The sequence below is a fragment of the Diabrotica virgifera genome, chromosome 3 (assembly GCF_917563875.1).
Source record: "Diabrotica virgifera virgifera chromosome 3, PGI_DIABVI_V3a".
Classification (NCBI taxonomy): domain Eukaryota; kingdom Metazoa; phylum Arthropoda; class Insecta; order Coleoptera; family Chrysomelidae; genus Diabrotica; species Diabrotica virgifera.
Window position 1 is genome coordinate 257,794,239 of NC_065445.1, and position 17,370 is coordinate 257,811,608.

Here is a 17,370-nt window from a genome sequence, read left to right on the forward strand (position 1 = left end):
CCCCCTAATCACTACCCTAATTAAAATTAGTCATTGAAATTATTTGGACTTTTTTATTTATGTATTATTAATAGGTTCTAGAAGTTTGACCGACTTAGAATGATTAGTTTAAAAAAATGAAGTTAAAAGCGCATAACGAATTTTTGTAGTTTGGAAAAAAAAATGGCCCTTTCTTCAGAATAGCAAGATTAGAATCAGAGATACGAAAAAATGTTTCAATATGAAATTGTAGCTTATTTAATTCCCAAGAAGCTGGTTTGCAAACATTTTTTCTACTGCAAAAATTGAGTGAGCTATTGACAATTAAAACTTGTAATAACATGAAAAAAGACCTTTACCAACCCTTTCAAAACCACCTCTTTTTGCGGCCGAGGATTTAAAAAATATATATATTAACAGGCTTATAGATCTGGTAAAAGCCTACAAAATTATTTTTTAAACATTCTAAGATAAAAAATAAAAAAGTTTCGGTTAAAAAATCAATATATTAAAAAAAAGGGGAAATCAAATTGGAATCATAATAATATAAGTAAGTAAGCGGTGTTTCTAGTCATTGGCCTTATTCATTCTTATTTATTTATGTATTAATAATAGATTCTAGAAGTTTGACTGGCTTAGAATGATTAGTTTTTAAAAAACTGGAGCGAATAACGAATTTTTGTAGTTAGGTAAAAAATACCATTTTGTTCAGAATTAGCATCAGAGATATGAAAAAATGTTTCTATATAAAATTGTAGGTTATTTTTTAGTTCCTAAGAACCTGGTTTGAAAAAAAATTTTCTACGGCAAAAATTGAGTGAATCTAACACTTTCGATAGCGAATAAATCGAAAACTATTAATTTTATCAAAAAATGTATAGAACATTTGTGCCTAGAATGATTTTATCAACTTTTGCGGTCAAAATATAATAAAAAATTTCCACCCCCGAGATGGGGTGGCAACCACCCCTATGGTAAAAGCGCCTTTCGGAATCATATAGATTTTGATCCTTGGACTATCCACTACTTATTCTCAAATTTTGAAGCAAATCGATCCATTTTGTAAAAATTGAGAGGTGAAAAGCTTCGGTTCCTGGCCTAATTAGACGAGGTTGAATTACCCTTTCTTATTAAAAAAAAGATGAGAAGTGAATAGATTTTGATTTTATTAACCTATTATAGTAAAATTATTTTTTTCTGATATTCATATTCGCAAAACATTCGCACAAATTTCACGAATGCGAATAAGTATATGCAAAAATATTCGAATATGCGCGAATGCGAATACGAATATTCGTTACATCACTACTTTCCATCTAATTTTAACCCAAATCTCATCTGCAACCATGTTTGTTTTCTTGAAGATTAATGATTGTTGTAGTCTAATTATCTCGTGTTGCAGTCGATAAATACGCATCTAGTAAAACGCATTCGCTGCCCTACTTTTACATAAATGTCATCAACTACTACTAATTCATCAACAGTTATCAATTAAATGCATTTCGAGTTGCAGAATTGCGTAATAATTTGGGATTTCCCGCCATCGCAGTAGGTCGTCCAATCACCATCAGTTTGAGAATGTTACAAGAGATAAGTGTTATAATTGAAATGTTCTGGAAATCTAGATCAAGGAAGGTGTGGGAAGCTGGGAAGTGACTGCTAATTTTACGCTCTAGAGGAATTTGAAAGTGATTTAAACCACATAATTTTTCATACCTAGTATATATTCTGGTATATTATTTACATATAATTATTATATGTACCGGGTGTCCCAATAAGAATGGCTCTCGGCCATATCTCAGGAACCGTTTATAGTAGAGCTTTGAAATAAAAAATTTTATAACAAAAGTTGCCTCAGGAAAAGCCTGGAAATTATTTTCATAATTGTGGGACCACCGCTAGAGGGCGTAATTGAATATCAAAAATTAAAAAATCTAAATTTTACAAAATTTTCCTAATGAAGGGGCACTGGAAATCCGATCGTCGTATTCTTCATAAAATTCTACGCATATTTGATTTGACAAGTTTAGGTCTACCTTTGGAAATAAGAGGTGGGGGTGAGTGGGAACCTTGTTATGAAAAACTGGCTGTGAGTCCGGTTCAGCTTAATCAAATTTTGCAAACTTGGTCTTGTTGAAGACAGATCTTTTTCGTCAATGTAAAAGTTATGATTTCGAACCAACTTACTGAGTAATATGCTAGCTAGAAGGCGTTATTTAATTTTTTCAGAAATCTATTGTTCATTGGAAAATATTAAATACAAACATGCATTTTTAATACCATATTACAAAATTAGACAAAATTAGCAACAAAATAGCGAAAACCGCATGTTAATACCTTTTTTCTATCTCGAGATATCTTACAAAACGTGTAAATTTAAAAACATAACTGTTACTGTCACCGGTAAACAAAATTCATTAAAAGTAGTGTGCTATGGAAACAACAAAGAAACATTTTCCAGCTGTCAACGTATATTAGGTCTTTTCAACGCTTCTCATTTGTTTCGAGCCTCGTTCATATCTCGTATATTAATATTATACACGGATTATATGCCATATGACAGAGGCTCGAAACAAATGAGAAGCGTTGAAAAGCCCTATTACAAAGAAATAAAAACAACTATTTAGTGATGACATAAATGTTCAAATTTTTGCCCATCATTTTCGTTGCAAACATTTACTCTTTCAAGAGTAGATTGAACAGCAGTCTCAATTTCTGCTCTCGATATGCTTTGAATGGCGTTTAGTATTCTCTGGATAGTGTATTCTAGAGTATTGTATGATGGGCAACAATTTGAATATTTAGGTCGTCACTAAGTAGTTCTTTTTGTTTTGTGTTATATTTAATTTTAATAGTATTGTTTCTCTTTATATTGTTGTTTTAATTAATTATATTTTTATACGTTGATATCTGGAAAATGTTATTTTGTTTTTTTCCACAGCACACTACTTTTCATTAACTTAGTTTACCGGTGATAGTAACAGTGATGTATAAAATTTACACGTTTCTCGAGATATCTTGAGATAGAAAAAAGGTATCGACATGCGGTTTTCGCTATTCTATTGCTAATTTAATCTAATTTTATAAAGTATGATTAAAAATGCATACTTGTATTTAATATTTTCCAAAGAAAACTAGATTTCTGAAAAAAATTAAATAACGCCTCCCAGCTGGCTTATTACTTATTAGGATGGTTCAAAATTATCATGCTTACATTGAAGAAAAAGATCTGTCTTCAACAAGACCCAGTTTTCAAAATTTGATTTAGCAGAACCGGACTTACAGCCATTTTTTCATAACAAGGATCCAACTCACGCCCACCTCTTATTTTCAAAGGTAGAGTTAAACTTGTTAAATCAAATATGCGCAAAATTTGATGAAGAATACAATAATCGGATTTCCAGTGCCCCTTCATTAGGAAAATTTTGTAAAATTTAGATTTTTTTATTTTTGATATTCAATTACGCCCTCTAGCGGTGGACCCACAATTATGAAAATAATTTCCAGGCTTTTCCTGAGGCAACTTTTGTTATAAAAATTTTTATTTCAAAGCTCTACTATAAACGTTTCCTGAGATATGGCCGAGAGCCATTCTTATTGGGACACCCGGTACATACATTTGAACTATTTTGGATTTTTCATAACTCTCTATTAAATGCTTTATACGGTAATTGTGCATTTAGGATGTTCCCTATTGTGTTGGCAACCCAGCTTTCCGACTTTTATGTAAATTAGACTCACTCCATGTATTTTTTTTCTTTATTGGCTTTGGATTACTTGATCCATTCAGCCACGATAGATAATAAATTACTGTTTGCTACAATATTCCAAATATAATAAGATTACGTACATACATAATACTTATGCACGTACAAACATACATAGGTAGATACTGAAATAAATAAAAAGCAAAGAAAAAAAAACAAAAAGGAGGTGGAAACATTAAATTGACCGGCAGGTATACTCTACATTCATGGCCCTAACCAACTTAAATTAAATTACAAATAATGAAATTGACAAAAAAACTAAATGCTAATACTTAAGACTAATAAATATACAGGGTGGTTCATCTTATTCGCCTCGGTCTCTGTACGGAAAACCACTTGATATTTTAAAAAAATTTCTTCACAGAAATATACAGGGCCTTTAATACTACAACCTAAAAATAATGTGAATTATACAGGGTGTTCCAAAAAAGAGTGGTATATCAAAGTTATATTTTTTCTTATGGAATGCCCTATATCTGATGACATTATTGAATCGACCTTAAAAAATAAGCTATACTTTCATAAGGGTTCCCTATACCTAAATACAGGGTGTTATGATTTATTTCGATTTTTATAAAAATGTAAGGTTTTAGAAAAAAATAAATATCTACGAATCTAAGAAGCAGTAACAAATTCTTTCTTGGATCCTAATAATCGACTATTTAGCATACTTAAACAGATGCTTATTGCAACAAAATTTCTTACTGGGTGGTCAAAATATGAGATTGTTCTATTAACAAATTCAAGCTGTAATAACTTACTTATTTTAAATGGAACACCCTGTAACTTACTAGTCTATCGCGTAGAAAATTTACTTAGCTTTCAATTTGTATTAGGGTTTCCTATACCTATCTTCTTACAGGGTGGTCAAAATATTAGATTGTTCTATTAACAAATTCAAGCTATAATAACTTACTTATTTTAAATGGAACACCCTGTATCTTACTAGTCTATCGAGTAGAGAATTTACTTAGCTTTCAATTCTTATTAGGGTTTCCTATACCTATCTCCCTTCATTTTTTAAATATTTAAAGATTTCCTAATTTTTAAGCTTTAAAAATTAGAATGACATAAGTACCTACAGTAGGAAAAATGAAAGAATACCCATGAACGAACATATAAAACACGCTGTATTTTCCTGTCACCGTGTCACACAAAAAATTGACCAGCGCAAGTACATTTAATAATTATTGTTACATGTACTTGCACTGGACAATTTTCTTTGTGACACGGTGACAGGAAAATACAGCGTGTTTTATATGTTCGTTCATGGGTATTCTTTAATTTTTCCGACTGTATGTCGTGTTTATGTACAACACACCACCAACACCGGCAATATACTTAGATAAGATACTGCCATTAATAAAATGTTCATTGTTATCAGGTGATCACACAGAGTGTTGTATTATTTTAGTTGATTTTGGCCTACACGTGAAATTGAATAATATGTTTATTTTAAACTGCATACCCTATATTAGATGCCGTATTCTGGAAGATATTTAAATTATATTTCATTCCGTATAAGTATTTTCCATATCTTAACCCAACGGTTATTAAGGAAATTTAAGAACGCCACTTTTTGTTTGAATCTTTAAATCGCAATTACAAACAATTAAATGCAATGGCTACTTTGACGAAAATGAGCCTATTGTACAAAAATATGTAAAAATGGGTATTTACAGAATAACATGGGAATTTATATTTAGAGAATAACATGTGTATTGAGAATGTTAACATGAAATTGAAGAGATTTTAAATATCTTCCATTATAAAGAATAGAATATCGAGTATGTCATTTAAAATAAGAATACTCTGTGTGATTAAATGATAAAAATGTGAATTTTATTAATGAAACTATCTTGACTAAGATATTTAAGTATATTGCCGGTGTTGGTGATGTGTTGTACATAACCACGACATAGGTATTTAATTTTAATTTTTACAGCTTACAAATTAGGAAATTTTTAAATATTTAAAAAATGAAGGAAGATAGGTATAGGAAACCCTAATAAGAATTGAAAGCTAAGTAAATTTTCTACTCGATAGACTAGTAAGATACAGGGTGTTCCATTTAAAATAAGTAAGTTATTACAGCTTGAATTTGTTAATAGAACAATCTAATATTTTGACCACCCTGTAAAAAGATAGGTATAGGAAACCCTAGTACAAATTGAAAGCTAAGTAAATTTTCTACGTGTTAGACTAGTAAGATACAGGATGTTCCATTTAAAATAAGTAAGTTATTACAGCTTGAATTTGTTAATAGAACAATCTCATATTTTGACCACCCTGTAAGAAATTTTATTGCAATAAGTATCTGTTTAAGTAAGCTAAATAGTCTATTATTAAGATCCAAGAAATAATTTGTTACTGCTTCTTAGATTCGTAGATATTTATTTTTTTCTAAAATCTTACATTTTTATAAAAATCGAAATAAATCAAAACACCCTGAATTTAGGTATAAGGAACCCTTATGAAAGTATAGCTTATTTTTTAAGGTCGATTCAATAATGTCATCAGATATAGGGCATTCCATAAGAAAAAATATAACTTTGATATACCACTCTTTTTTGGAACACCCTGTATAATTCACATTATTTTTAGGTTGTAGTATTAAAGGCCCTGTATATTTCTGTGAAGAAATTTTTTTAAAATATCAAGTGGTTTTCCGTACAGAGACCGAGGCGAATAAGATGAACCACCCTGTATAAGTTTTTTTTTAACACAGCGCTAAGGCTTCAACCCGGTTCGACACCGCGGAGGTTTAGACCTTCTTTGTGTTTTTAACCTTTTTCTGTTTTTAATTTTATAATTTATTATACTTTTTTTTGTTTTTTTTTTCTTTTGTTATTTTTTTTGTTTTCTTTTTACTTGTTTTTTTTTAATTTTTTTTGTATAATTTTTTTTATGATTTTTTTTTTATTTTTTCAATATAAATTTTTATACAATTTTATTCTTAGTACCTCCCTGTAAAATTTACTTAATTCACTCCATGTAGCTTCCCCTAATTTATAAATGATGACAGAGATGATGATGGCAGATATGTCCAAACGCATTTTGAACTTTTTAAATAATTTATTGTTTTTGAAATTTGTGGTTTCACTCAAGAGATTTTGTATAATTTTTGGTAACAACCTTTGTATAATTTTTGGTAATGGAGATATCGAGATATTTTTTTAAGGAACATGTTGAGAAAAGATGAAAGTATATATCTATCAGGGTGCTGCAAAATAAGATGAAAACACACAACTTTATTTTGACTCCCCGTATATGGATAAAACGTTGATATTTCCCAGAAAACATTGGTATTTACGGTAATTTTTAGAAATACACCGATAATGTTAAATAAAAATCATCCAAATAAATCCAATCAACGGTATAGAATAAAAACACCTTCAAACTTATGTATACATCTCCTCTATCATTTCTGTATGATTGATCATACATGGAGACTGAATAGTGCTTGTCTTTTTACCCATCCATCACGCAAACCAAACAGTGTGTATCTTAAGTAAATAAGATCAATTGGATTGCCGATAATTTTCAACACTCTTATCTTGAGGAGGTATATCACTCTCATTAGGGATCAGGGGCGTAACAGAGGGCCCCGCAGCATGAAGCTTGCGGGGGGGCCCCAATCGCTTAAGGGCCCCATCTTGTCATCTGATATTATGTAAAAATCTGTTATTGTTATATTATTTTTACGTTGTCTGTTTAAATTAAAAACTTAAAAATTTCTAACTAGAGGTATTTGCCAAGTGAATCATCTCATAATATCTAGAAACTTAATTCCTACCGGCCTACCGAAATTTTATGGCAGCAGACAATATAATGCTTTGTACGTGACTATTGAAAGATGTTAGAATTGCAATTTGCCGAATTTAAGAACAATATTTTTAGATCTAAAAATGGGTTCTCTTTCTCTCTGTTCCTTACCTACTTTTAGTATTTCGATACAATATTATCGCCAGTAATTTCATATTGGTTGTTTGCATTGAATGTTATTTATGTTTGTGTTGTTTTACAGTTATAGTTGCATCAGTTTGGTACGCATTTATTTAACTATTATTGACGACTTTTCTTGTGTAATCATTGGACAATCTCTCAACAGATAAACGGTAAGATAAGGAAATTATAACACTTACGCTTTAGGGAAGTCAATGTAGAAAAACTTGCATTGTTTCGGTTTCGGAAAAAATCAAACAAGCTTATATTTTTCTAAAACATTTTTGGTTAGTTTATATATCTTATCTTAAAGTGAAAAGTTCTACTCACAGATGCCTCTAATTGTTTATTAATTCTTTAAACAATAAAACTGTTTTATATTAAATAATTTTTAAAGATATCGGTGAATTCATCATTTTACTTTGTTTAAAAATGTTTCTATTTGCTTTTTGATTATGCTGAATTCGAATATGTCATTAAATCTGGGCCATAAGTACGATGTTGGGGGCCCCGGGGCAAACGTGATCTGGGGGCCCCCTGCCGGGGGGTCTGGGGTTAATCACCCAGCAGAAGGAGTCCGGGAAAATTGATATTTAACCACTTGAAAACGCATTTTAATGTACTCCATGACTGAAGTTTCCTGTACCTACCCACATATTGCTATTTTAGTTGACCAACATAAAAAAAATTGAAATCACATTATTTTAAGCTAAATATTTACCATCAATATAACATCTTATCTGTTTTCTTAAAAAATATACTACATATAATGTTACTTACATTCTTCGGCTATAATGTAGGATTTTAAATCGCGTTATATTGGATATAGGCAGTATAACGCGATTACAATCGCGGGGTCCCCTTCGCCGGGGGCCCCGAGGCACTGCCCCGGTTGCCCCAATGGTAGTTACGGCCCTGTCAGACATCACAATTTGAAAATTCAAAATAAATTTTTTTGAGCACTTATACAGTATGTCTGCGTGTCTTCGAACCATATGGGAAACATTTTTATTATCAATTTTACGAAACAAGTTATTCTTCATGAAATGGTCTGAATGGTCTTAAATCTGAGATATAAAATAAGCCAGATAAACCATCAGATATCAAAGCTTATCAATTTTATACGAGCTAAGTAAAAAAATAGGAATTTAACTCAAGGATAAAGTACTTTTATATATTTAACAATATACGATTTTAATTTTAATATGTAATTACATCCTTGTAAATAAAAAATTAATTTTTCCAAATATTTCTCAAATTACCGATAACCAACATCATTTTATTACAATTATAATAACTATTTTATTATTAATTTTTTTAATTTACGAAAAAATTCTTTATAAAATTCTTATCAGATTCTTTATAAAAAGCTGTGCATTATCTCAAAACGAAGATTCAATCGTAATATATCACATTTTACCAACTTCATACGAGCTATGTCGAAAAATGTGAATTTCTCTCTAAGAGTTAAGTACCTTTTTAGTTCACAATAGGTATTTCAACAGGAATGATATAATTGCATATTTAAACATAGTATTTAATTGCGAACAACTTTTTATAATAAAATTTGTCAATATTGTAAAATAAGTATAAAGTTGGTATAGGTACTATTGAGCGAAATTAATATTTTTTGATATACCTCGTATGAAATCAATAAAATTTAATATCTGATTATTGCAACTTGAGTTTTATACCATGCAGAGCATTTTATGAAAAATAACTTGTTTTTCGTAATATAGATATGTAATTAAAAAGTTTCCCATAGGTTCCAAGCTACGCAAACACATTGTATAAGAAATCAAGAAAGAATTGTTTTAACATTTACTATTTTTAAAGCTGGTTATTAAATGTATTGTAGGTAAGTTGTACAGAAAACAACAAAAGAAGTTGTTTATTTGGAATGGGGGTGTATACCAATAAAGATGAGAAATGTAAGTTGTTATGAACAGTGAAACTAACACAAAAAAGTTTTTGTTAAATAAGTCGTATTTAGTAATTGTTTAACGCGGGAGCAGTCGCGCTCACTTCTGTCACGTAAGCAGTCGCACGTAGAACAAAATCTAACAATACGAATTTAAAACAAAGTTCAATTTTATAATATTTTTGTTTGCTTGTTATGTTAAAAATATCTATTTCTAACAATTTTAAAACTAATTGGTTCCCACCAAAGCCATAAATTCCACAAAAAAAAATAAAAATGAAATTAAAAAATTAAAAAAAAATCATTAGCATTACTACAGTCTTCTTCGAGGCACTTACAAGTGGAAAGTTATGTTGCAAAATTTTTCATTAAGTTATCACGGAAAATGATAAAAAGTTGGATTTTTCTAACGGCGCGACTGCTCCCAGGTTAAAAGGGGCCCCATTTCAAATTCTGCGGGGGGGGCCCGACGGAGTTTGTTACGCCACTGTTAGGGATAGTATTCCATAATATACTAATTAATGTCTAACGAAAAATGATTAATAGACAAAAATATATAAATTAAAGGATAAGTACTCCCCATTAAGACAGGTAAAATGGCCTCACTCCCAGAATTCATTTTTTTACATTCGATGTAATTAAGACAACATATATTTTTTTTCTATTTTGTGTGTATTTTATTAAAAACCATATTTCTAATTTTTTAAATATTTTTCCTTGTTGCGACACCTTCAAAACTCCGAAAATGAGATCGTTTGTAATGTGAAAGTTTAAATTAAGCGGTATACCTCATGTTTGTTGCTAAACTCAAAATCGAAATTTCATGTTTTGAAAATAGGCTCTAATAATGAAAATTAGCAAGTATAGTATAATACCAACCAACCCATAATAAATGAAGTGAAGTAAAATATCTAAAAAAAACTTAAGATTGACTGAGTATAGAGACTATATTAATAATTTAAATCAATTATTACAATAAAAAATGTAAATCTGACCTGTTTATCAAAAACACAAAAGCAAAATTAAAACTAACTGCCAGATGATGACACCCCGATTCGACTTTTAGAGCTACAAGTTCAGAATGACAAATGACACCCAATAACCACTTCAAACCAAACAGATCTATGCTATATGCTATATTATACAGGGTGAGTCATGAGGAGCTGTACATACTCCTACCTCGTATAGAGGCTCCTATGGGGAATAACAAATGACCATTAAAAAGTGTCTGCTCCCATTGTTTAATAATATACAGGACGAGTTTCGCATTTTGACAGAAATTTATATTCGTCATAATTTTTGAACGGTCACATCGATGTGTCTCTTATTTTGGTCAATCGTTACACTATTACCACCTAATCAACTGATTTATTCAAACTAGAAAAAAATCAGGTCCGGCTTTAAAAAATTAGTTGAAAGACTGATAGGTTTTGTACACACTTGAAATGAATGAAAGAAGTGAAAGAAGTATATTAAAGTGTGTAAATGTATTTTAATTTCCTTAGCTAAGCGCTTTCGACATAAAAGTCATCTTCAGAGCTAATGGTCAATATATAAAAAGTACCGGCTACTTAGGATTGTATTTTCTTGCATCGCATTAAGAAATTTTGTAATTCTGGTCAACTGTACAGTCAGTCGCCAGCTCATATCACTTCAAAATGGTTGGGTAAAACCTGTACCATGAAAAAATTTTATATGTATGTATCGTCCCAGTGGTTGTTCTTATTGTTTTACCATAGAAAAATTAAAAATTAAAACTAGCTTTCATCAGCCAGAGTTGTACAGTTGACCAGAATTACAAAATTTCTTAATGCGATGCAAGAAAATACAATCCTAAGTAGCCGGTACTTTTTATATATTGACCATTAGCTCTGAAGATGACTTTGATGTCGAAAGCGCTTAGCTAAGGAAATTAAAATACATTTACACACTTTAATATACTTCTTTCACTTCTTTCATTTAAAAAATTAGTTCGTTTTGGTCTTAAAAAAAATTTCACACTGTATACGCTTTTTGAAAACTCTAATATGAATTTTACAAATTAGACAAATAGACAATTAAAATGGCATATTTATTTTTTCCCCACACGATTACTTAATTTTTATAAAAAAATCAAATTTGACTATGAATTAAAAGTTTGGTAAAGTAAACCATAGATTTAAAAAAATTAACTTTTATTACAAAAATTAATTTTTTTTAACAAATATTTAATTTATGTTACCAACCAATCAACTGATTTATTCAAACTAGAAAAAATCAGGTCCGGCTTTAAAAAATTAGTTCGTTTGGGTCTTAAAAAAATTTCACCCTGTATACGCTTTTTGAAAACTCTAATACGAATTTTACAAATTAGACAAATAGGCAATTAAAATGGCATATTTATTTTTTTCCCACATGATTACTTTTATAAAAAAATTAAATTTGACTAAGAATAATAAATAAAAGTTTGGTAAAGTGAACCATAGATTTAAAAAAAATTTACTTTTATTACAAAAATTAATTTTTTTGAACAAATATTTAATTTATGTTACCACCCAATCAACTGATTTATTCAAACTAGAAAAAAATCAGGCCCGGATTTTAAAAATTATTTTATTTTGGTCTTAGAAAAAATTTCACCCTTTATACGCTTTTTGAAAACTCTAATATGAATTTTACAAATTAGACAAATAGGCAATTAAATTGGCTTATTTTTTTCCCACACGATTACTTAATTTTTTATTAAAAAATCAAATTTTAACCTAAAAATGAAAAAAAAAAAGATGAAATCACGGTATAACTCGCTACAACGTTCCATTAAAAAAATTCTGAAATTTTTACAGCACATATCTCTTACCATTGTGACGACTATGACAATTATTGTTGTAGACTTTCAGTCTTCTTCTCGTAAAAGTTATGAATTTTTAAAAATAAAAGGTGCAGCTTCGTGAATTGCAAAGTTAAATCGCAAAAATTAAGTGAAAAAATTTAAAATTTATCTATTTGATCACGTCTATGTGAAGCTATAGAGTCCAAAGAGTTTACGTGTTATAGAAAAAAAATGAAGAAAGTTTTAATTTTAAGAAAAACGTTATTTATTTTTTTTTATTTTTATGTAAAATTGCGATTTTGACAAATTTAATTTTTTAATAAAAAATTAAGTAATCGTGTGGGGAAAAAATAAATATTCCATTTTAATTGCCTATTTGTCTAATTTGTAAAATTCATATTAGAGTTTTCAAAGAGAGTATACAGGGTGAAATTTTTTCTAAGACCCAAACGAACTAATTTTTTAAAGCCGGACCTGATTTTTTTCTAGTTTGAATAAATCAGTTGATTGGGTGGTAACATAAATCAAATATTTGTTTAAAAAAATTAAAATTTTAAATCTAGATTCACTTTACCAAATTTTTAATTCATAGTCAAATTTGATTTTTTTATAAAAAATTAAGTAATCGTGTGGGGAAAAAATAAATATGTCATTTTAATTGCATATTTGTCTAATTTGTAAAATTAATATTAGAGTTTTCAAAAAGCCTATACAAGGTGAATTTTTTTCTAAGACCCAAACGAACTAATTTTTTAAAGCCGGACCTGATTTTTTCTAGCTTGAATAAATCAGTTGATTAGGTGGTAATAGTGTAACGATTGACCAAAATAAGAGACACATCGATCTGACTGTTCAAAAATTATGACGAATATAAATTTCAGTCAAAATGCGAAACTCGCCCGGTATATTATTAAACAATGGGAGCAGACACTTTTTAATGGTCATTTGTTATTCCCCATAGGGGCCTCTATACGAGGTAGGAGTATGTACAGCTCCTCATGACTCACCCTGTATACTATATAATATTATAGAAAGCTACTATGACGCACAGCATGGTTAGCAAACTTGAAATTACCAAATATTTGATGAAAATGTGTTATGGGGTGCTGATAGCACCCCACGTGGCAGGTGCCGTGTTAAGCTAATACCAAACTCTAATTTATTGCTTCTGTACCCTATTTTTATTGTCCTGAGGAGCGTGGATCTATTTTTGATGTACCTAAATGGTACAGTTCAAAGAGAATCAGATTTAACATACAGGTGCTAAAACATCCCCCGCTCGACTGAGCTACCTTGTGTTAAGATTTTTATCATTGTATGAATTAACCAATTTTAAAAAAAATCCGACCACACTGCAAATTGTGCTCATTTTCCATTTCACTATTATTATTTTCTAGCTCTTTTTGTCAGTCAACGTTTATTGGTAAACTGCTTCAACACAGGAGCGTCATTTGAAATTTTGCTAGGGGGGGCAAATATTATATATACAATACATTATATATGCAAACATAATACGAAATTGATATATTTTTTGCAAATTTCAGTCATTTTCAGGGTTAGGGGGGCAAATGCCCCCCTGACTCTATCAAATGACGCCCCTGCTTCAACACGTCCTTCAACGCGTCGTTGGAATTGAGCTTTATACAGACATATAAATAAACAAAAAGTTTATTGTAATTTGATAAATAATAAGCCCTACAACCAGTGGCGGCTGGTCAGAGGAGGCAAGAGAGGCTTAGCCTCCCCATAAATTTTTTACACACGCTACACTGTTTTGTTTACTTTGCTATTTTGCTTCGCGTTAGAGATATCGCAAAAAGTTATTTGAACAAGTTGTTCCAAATAATATTCTAACCCCACATACCAAATTTCATCACAAAATTAGCACTTTTAGTTTTTTCATTATTTGTAGTCGGGATCCTAAAATCGCAGAGGAGGCTGCTGGCCGGAAAATCTCACTTGCTAATGCTCCGCGTAGCCCAGCAGCGTTTAAGGATCGTTTAAGGAGACCCGGTCTCCTTAGAGCTGCACACCGCTTAACGCACACGCTGCCCGGAGATCGGGCAAGTGAGATTTTTCGGCCAGCAGCCTCCTCTGCTGATTTTAGGATCCTGACTACAAATAATGAAAAAACTAAAAGTGCGAATTTTGTGATGAAATTTATTATGTGGGATTAGAATAATATTTGGAACAACTTGTTTAAATAACTTTTTCCGATATCTGTAATGCAAAGCAAAATATCGGTAATTTACCGTGTTTTGCATTCGCAGAGTAAGCCGCTTTTAGAATTAAAAAAATTCAGTTGAGTATCTTAAACAATGTAAACCTTCAACCTGTATGGACTGCAAAACTTCAAATCTGTATTTATTTTGATATGCTTATCTACTTACAGAGATAGAATTGTTAACAAATAAACGACACAAACTTTGGTAATACACTTTTACAATTATACTAACTATTTTTAAAATGATATGATGTTATAAAATAATTATGAATTATGATGATATTATAAAATTTAAATAAAAAATGGTCAAAAAATGGGGCCTTAAATTAGATTTTTTTTGCGGATTTTTTTTTTGCTAGTGCAAATTTGTCTAGATAATTTACAGTTAGGTATAGCCTCCCCTATTGAAAAAATCACGAGCCGCCACTGCCTACAACCTTTCTTTAAAATAAACAATAAGCAACGAAAAACCTATTTATATAAATTAGTTTTGACCCACCCTGTATAATCTAACAGCAGCTGTTTTATCTTGCCTCCGACATCATAAATTAAAAAAATCTGAAGGGCCGGTGTTGTTTATGAGCGTTGCATATTTGGAATCTGGACCTTTTCCTACATTTATTGTTGTCTCAGTTGTCTGAGTGAAAGCCAGAAGCGAGTTACAATGTATATTAATGCATTCGATCCTCATATGAAAATCATCAAAACAAATAATTTAATTTACATAATTAATGCGCTAATTATTAAGTAATTTAAAAAAAAATGCAGATAACAGGTGTGAATTTCGAATTTCTGTTTGGAATGAATGGAGCATTAAAATACAAGAAAAAGTAATATAAAACGGGAGCTACCTATTACACAAGTCCACAAGTATTCGCCAAAACGAGGATGAGATAATAATTACATATTTAGCGAAAAAAAAAACAAAAACAATACTTACAGTTGCGATTTTGAACGTAGACAGCAGGCGCTAGAACACCATTTTTAACGGCAGACACATCTTTTAAATTTTTGCAGAATTTTGTTAGGGTACCGGCCATTTTAACCTCACTTTTAGGATGAACTTATAAATTTTTGATATGGAACTCGGTTTGTCTGACTCGATACGCAGTGGAAAAGGTACGATTTTGTGCAGCGTGGGGAGGCGGATACCGACGGAAAGCTGGCGATAATGAAATGGAGGGATCATTGCAGCGAGCGGTAGTATACTACGATACGACTACGTTTACACAAGCTTGATAATATAAATGGCGCCTGACATCAAAGATCAATTAAATTGCATTAAGAAGAGAATGCATTGGTACTTGTTTTGTGAATGTATATACATTTTTAAGGAAAAAGCATAAACTTCCATTGTTCCAATGTTCCTTAATAACAATACAAAACTATAATGACGATAAAAGCATTTTTATACTTAGTCCGAGTCATAGGCGCCCATACACACGGGCAGGGGGGGCCGTGGCCCCCCCTTGCTTTTCGGGAAAGAAACAAATTAAATTTATATTACATAAACGTATTTTTGTCAAAACAATATTGGATAATTTTGAGAGATAAATTGGAAACAACATATTTATTAATAAAAAAAATTCACATATTGGGTAGTTATTAATAGTTTAACAGAAAATCTTTGTGTCTGCGACAGTGGTCTGTATGGAATGTGCATAATACACATTTCCCACAATCACGGTATGCTACTAACGAAAACATTTAAAGAGATTAGAGGCGTGGGAAACATATACACTGTAATTGACACCCAAAATTACAAATTAAATGAATCATTTATAATACTGCAAAAAAACCATATCAGCAAGAAATCCGATCTCTGATCGATAATCACTAATGAGCCATTTGTCTTTAACAACTGGTATAAAATAGTAATTATATTTTATATTTTGAAAAAATTCATACTGAATAATAATTTTTAAAATTTATTGAGCATAGTCAAATTTTAGTTTGCAAAAGTATTTTTTTAGTAAGTAGATTATTTTTAAAGTGTTCATTATGATGAACAGATCAATTTTATTTAAATGAAAAACAGGCGATCTTTCATGATGAATGAGTGTTATATACAGGGTGTCCCAAAAGTAGCGGAAAGGCCGAATAATTCGCGAAATGAACATCGGATCGAAAAACTGAAAAATACATGTTCAATAATTTTCAAAAATCTATACGATGACACTAAACAAGTCCACCACTTCAACCCCTGGGTGTGGAGCGGGGGGTAACTTTAAAATCTTAAATGGAACCCCTAATTTTTGTTGCAGATTTGGATTTTCCTTGTAAAAATAAGCAAATTTTATTCGAGCCATTTTGCGAATTGTGGATAGATAGCGCTATAATCGGAAAATACGGTATATCGTGATACCACAGCAAAATTATAGAAACGGTCTAATATCGCGAGAAATATACTTCCAAATAAAAACTAAAAAACACGTGTTTAATATTTTTCAAAAATCTATAGAATGACACCAAACAGGATTTTTCATTCCACACTCCGGAGGTGGGGTGAAAGTTAACTTTAAAATCTTAAATAGGAACCCCCGTTTTTTCTTGCAGATTGAGTTTCCTCCTCAAAAAATAAGTAACATTTATTCGAACTTTTTTAGAATTGTTGACTTGACGGATGGCGCTATATTCGGAAAATGCGATTTATTTGCGCCATCTATCAACAATTCTAAAAATGTTTGGAATATGTGTGCCTTATTTTTCATAAGGATTCTATATC

The 17,370-nt window shown here is 30.5% G+C and overlaps 1 protein-coding gene across 1 annotated transcript in view; it reads right to left on the minus strand.

Moving 5' to 3' along the window:
* The window catches only part of LOC114329663 (isocitrate dehydrogenase [NADP], mitochondrial), a 78,229-nt gene extending 62,397 nt beyond the window's left edge, over nucleotides 1–15,832 (minus strand). The window contains exon 1 of the mRNA XM_028278844.2: nucleotides 15,586–15,832. Within this exon, the coding sequence (XP_028134645.1) occupies nucleotides 15,586–15,685 (100 nt within the window). The 5' untranslated portion in view covers nucleotides 15,686–15,832. The remainder of the gene's footprint in view (nucleotides 1–15,585) is intronic.
* Between the last annotated feature and the right edge of the window lie 1,538 nt (nucleotides 15,833–17,370).